This window comes from Cebus imitator, unplaced genomic scaffold (genome assembly GCF_001604975.1).
Source record: "Cebus imitator isolate Cc_AM_T3 unplaced genomic scaffold, Cebus_imitator-1.0 Scaffold79, whole genome shotgun sequence".
In the NCBI taxonomy this organism is placed as follows: Eukaryota; Metazoa; Chordata; class Mammalia; order Primates; family Cebidae; genus Cebus; species Cebus imitator.
This window is the reverse complement of record NW_016107394.1, coordinates 1691061-1696239: the sequence shown is the minus strand read 5'-3', so window position 1 is coordinate 1696239 and position 5179 is coordinate 1691061. Positions and strand designations below refer to the sequence as shown.

Genomic DNA, 5179 nt, shown 5'->3' with positions numbered 1-5179 from the left:
ACCATGCCCAGCTAATTTTTTGTATTTTTAGTAGAGACGGGGTTTCACCACGTTGACCAGGTTGGTCTCGATCTCTTGACCTCGTGATCCGCCCGCCTCGGCCTCCCAAAGTGCTGGGATTACAGGCGTGAGCCACCGCGCCCGGCCCCCAAAACCAATATTATGAAGCTTTTCCTCTGTGTTTTCTTCTAAGAGTTGTACATTTTTAAATCTTACACTTAGGTATTTTATCCATTTTGAGTTAATCTTTGCATATAGTGTAACTTCATGGTTTTGCATGTGGATATCCAGTTTGCCAACATCCTTTGTTGAAGAGACTGTCTTCTCCCCAACAAATAATTTTTTTTTTACTTTTTAAATGTGTGTGCCCTTCCACCCTACACCCAAATAATTTTTATACCTTACTGAACACCATTTGAGGCTGGATGTGTTGGCTTACACCTGTAATCTCAACACTTTGGGAGGTCAAGGCAGGCCAAAAGCTTTAGCTCAGGAATTTGAGATTGGCCTGGGCAGGCAACAAGGCAAAATCTCATCTCTACAAAAATACAAAAATTAGCTGGGTGTGGTGGTGCATGCCTGTGGCCCCAGCTACACAGGAGGCCGAGACAGGAGAATCACTTGAACCTGGGAGTCGAAGGTTGCACAGAGTCATGATCACGCCACTGCACTCCAGCCTGGGTGACAGAGCAAGACCCTGTCTCAAAAATCATTGACTATATAGATGAAGTTTTATTTCTGGGCTCTCTATTATATTCCATTGGTATTTATGTCTGTCTTTATGCCACTACCATACTGTTTTGATTACTGTAGATTTATAATAAGTTTTGAAACTGGGACATGTGAGACCTCCAAATTGTTCTTTTTTGAGAGTGTCTGGGTATTCAAAGTTTCTTGAAATTCTGTATGAATTTTTCTATTTTTACAAATCATGCCACTGGAATTTTGATAGGGACTGCATTAAATCTGTGCACCATTGTGGGTAGTATTGACATTATAACAATATTAAGTTTTTTCTTTAAAGTTTAATTCTGGGGCCGGGCGCGGTGGCTCAAGGCTGTAATCCCAGCACTTTGGGAGGCCGAGGCGGGTGGATCACAAGGTCAAAAGATCAAGACCATCCTGGTCAACACGGTGAAACCCCATCTCTACTAAAAATACAAAACATTAGCTGGGCATGGTGGCGTGTGCCTGTAATCCCAGCTACTCAGGAGGTTGAGGCAGGAGAATTGCCTGAACCCAGGAGGCGGAGGTTGCGGTGAGCCGAGATCACGCCATTGCACTCCAGCCTGGGTAACAAGAGCGAAACTCCGTCCCCAAAAAACAAAACAAAACAAAACAAAAAAACAAAAATAAAGTTTAATTCTGTCGCCCAGGCTAGAATGCAGTGGCGCAATCTGCAATCTCCACTTCCCAGGTTCAAGCCATTCTCCAGCCTCAGCCTCCCGAGTAGCTGGGATTACAGGTATGTGCCACCAGGTCTGGTGAATTTTTCTATTTTTAGTGGATGTGGGGTTTCACCACGTTGGCCAGGCTCATCTCAAACTCCTGACCTTAAGTGATCAGACCATCTTGGCCTCCCAAAGTGCTGGGATTACAAGTGTGAGCCACCGCACCCAGCGGAACAATATGAAGTTTTCTAACTCATGAGTATGGTCTGTCTTCCATTTATCTGTGTCTGGTTTACTTTCTTTGAACAATGTTTTCTAGTTTTCTATAAACAAGTCACTTACCTCCTTGGCTAAGTTTATTTGTATGTATTTTATTCTTTTTGCTGCTACTACATACGTGAAATGTTTTCTATATTTTTTTGTTCATTGTTAAAAGTACAGCAGTGTAACTGATTTTTGCATTTTGATTCTGTATCTTGTAACTTTACTGAATTTATTTTTAACTAGCAAGTTTTTTTGTGTGGCATCATTAGGGATTTCTACATAAGATTATGTCATCAAAGAACAGAGATAATTTTGCTTCTTTTCAAAACTATTAACTTTTATTTCTTCTTTCTGCCTAATTGCTCTGACTAGGACTTGCAGTAGTATGTTTGAGAAAAGTGGCAAAAGCAGGCATCCTTGTGTTGCCTTGTCTCAGAGGAAAAGCTTTCTGTATTTCAACGTTATGGTATCAGCTGTGTGTTTTTCATATGTAGCCTTTATTAATGTTGAGGTAGTTTCTTTCTGTCCCTATTTTGTTGAGTGCTTTTTTGTAGTTATTGTTGTTGAGTGCCTTTATTATGAAAGGTGTTGAATTTTGTTAAATACTTTTTCTGTATTATGAAGATGGTGATGTGGTGGTAGTCCTTTATCTTGTTAAAGTGGTATGTTTCACTGATTTTCACAGGTTGAGCCACCCTTGCATTCCAGAATAAATCGCAATTGGCTATGATGTGTAATTCTTTCAATATGCTGTTAAATTCTGCTTCCTAGGGCTCTGTTGATGACTTTTTCATCAATATATTCATCGAGTCATCTGTAGGTTTCTTTCCTTGAAGTTTTTTCTTTGGCTATTGAATAGGGTAATGCTTGCCTCACAGAATGAGCTGGAAACTATTTCCTTCTCTTTAATATTTTGGAAGAGTTTGAGAAGGAATGGTGTTAATTCTTCTTTAAATGTTTAGAATTCACCAATGAGGCTGTACGATTCTAGGTTTTTCTTTTTTGACAAGTTTGTGATTACTGAGTCAATCTCCTTACTAATTATTCGCTGGGCATGGTGGCTCACGCCTGTAATCCTGGCACTTTGGGAGGCCAAGGCGGGTGGATTACTTGAGGTCAGGAGTTCGACACCAGCCTGGTCAACATGGTGAAACCCTGTCTCTATTAAAAATACAAAAATTAGCCAGGCATGGTGGCAGACGCCTGCAATCCCAGTTACTTGGGAAGCTAAGGGAGGAGAAATCGCTTGAACCTGGGAGGCAGAGGTTGCGGTAAACTGAGATCGCACCACTGCACTCCAGCCTGGGCTACAAGAGCAAAACTCAGTCTCAAATAATAAAATAATAAAATAAAACAAAATAAAATAAAATAGACTCCAAGGAATATTTTTTAAAATTAAATAAACAATAAAATCAGGGAAAAGGAGTTCAAAATCACAGTGCAGCATTTCTTTGCCATTTACAGTTTTAAATCAAAGTAGAGAAACAAAAAAGGTACTCTACAGTAAGTAAGAAAAACAAGCTACAGAGGCATATATCTGAACACATTTATGCTTACAGAAAAACAACTGTGATTTAGCTGATTATTTTCTGTATGTATATAAACTCTTACCTATTTAGCCCTTCACCCACAGGTGGTTTTTGGTTATCATCTACGTAGACAATTACTTCTTTCCTTCGGATATGCACAATATCATCCAAATTTAGATTTGTCAAATTCACATCTCCTTCAAAATAGATTGAACCATAACCTATAAATCCGAGCAAATAGTTAAAAATTCATTCTGCATGAAGGCAAATACCTGCTTTACAACTATAGTGAATAAACAATCACAAGGAGAAAGCAGTTTTAAATATTACTAATTTAAACTATTCAGGAATTCCTAGACTGCTAAGAATGGGGACTTAGGAAGTAACATCAAATACATTGTTATCTGATTTAACATCCGTATTTTTCTTTTTCTTCTTCTTCTTTTTTTTTTTTTGGTAATGTCTTGCTCTGCTGACCAGACTGGAGTGCAGTGGTCCTGGCTCACTGCAGCCTCAACCTCCTAGGCTGAAGGAATCTTTCCACCTCAGCCTCCCAAGTACACATCACCATACCTGGCTAATTTTCTCTACTTTTTGGTAGAGATGAGGTCTTACTAGGTTGCCCAGGCTGGTCTCGAACTCCTGAGCTCAAGTGATCCTCTCACTCTGGCCTCCAAAAGCACTAGGATTACAGGCGTAAGCCACTGTGACGGGCCTAACATCTGCATTTTTACAAAACTTCCATTAGCTTCAAAACAACCTTCTTAAATCTCTTCCCATTTATCTACAACGCTGCTATATAAACAAACTTTAGCACTAGGCCTGTCGTGTGGGTTAAAATGCCTGAGCTCTTTTTAATACAATATAACATGGTGACATTCCCCATAAGAAAATTATCAGTAATAACTTAATAACATGAAGTTGATGCTAAGTGTTACACATCTCTTGGCTATTATTCAATTTTCTCGGTAGTTCTTGGTATTTCCAGTATTTTATTTAATTACAGAAAATCAAAATGACCCCAATAGTTACTAGCACCAAACAGGTATACCTAAGCCCAGATAATATTATATGGTTCTGTGCTTCTCAAGAGGCTGAGGCAGGAGGAATGTTTGAGCCCAGGAGTTGAGACCTGCTAGGCAATGTAGCAAGACTCCGTCTCAACAGAAAAAAAAAAAAAATTCTACATGGTTGCAGTCTTTCTTGTTTTATTATTTATCAAAGTATCTAAGATTCAGGCCAAAGTAGGCCGAAATGTTGAAAAACCACAGATTCAGCTATTAAGAGCTTCCCCGAATTACAAAAACAAGGTGCAACTCTGGTTTAGTCACTAAGTGCTAAACTCACACTTACCTTTCCGACCAATAGTGAAGTCAGAGACAATGCACTCTCCTTTTTCATTGGTAATTTTAGCAAGGTCATCCATAGAGGGAATAGTATAGTAACCAACCTTGGTGAGAACGATACCTGTGACAAAAAACAAACAAGCAAAGAAAAAAACACAGGAAAAAAAAAACCCTGAAATAATCAGCAACTAAATTATCATATAAAGAGAAAATATATAGGAATGAAGAATTTTTCCAAACTGCTTTTCTACCAAACATGATTCCTAGGAGAAGCCGCGTGTGTGTGCATATGTGTGTGTTACAAAAAGCTTCATGGGGCCATGTTTGTGATACAAAAAGCTTCATGAGGCTGGGTGCAGTGGCTCATGCCTGTAATCCCAGCACTTTGGAGGCCAAGGCCAGCGGATCACTAGGTCAAGAGATTGAGACCATCCTGGCCAACATGGTGAAATCCCATCTCTACTAAAAATACAAAAAGCTGGGCATGGTGGCATGCACCTATAGTCCCAGCTACTCTGGAGGTTGAAGCAGGAGAACTGCTTGAACCCAGACAGAGGTTGCAGTGATCCACGATCATGCCACTATACTCTACTCTAGCCTGGCAACAGAGCAAGACTCAGTCTCAAAAAAAAAAGAAAAAAAAAAAAAG

General features: G+C 39.6%; 1 protein-coding gene across 3 annotated transcripts in view; it reads right to left on the bottom strand.

The window, feature by feature from the left end:
- Nucleotides 1–5179, bottom strand: part of NUP98 (nucleoporin 98 and 96 precursor) — a 117695-nt gene that overhangs the window by 46988 nt on the left and 65528 nt on the right. For all 3 annotated transcript variants that reach the window (XM_017532859.2, XM_017532861.2, XM_017532860.2), the window contains exons 17-18: nucleotides 4538–4651; nucleotides 3267–3405 (exon numbers count right to left, since the gene is read on the bottom strand). In XM_017532859.2, coding sequence (XP_017388348.1) covers nucleotides 3267–3405; nucleotides 4538–4651 — 253 coding nt within the window. The remainder of the gene's footprint in view (nucleotides 1–3266; nucleotides 3406–4537; nucleotides 4652–5179) is intronic.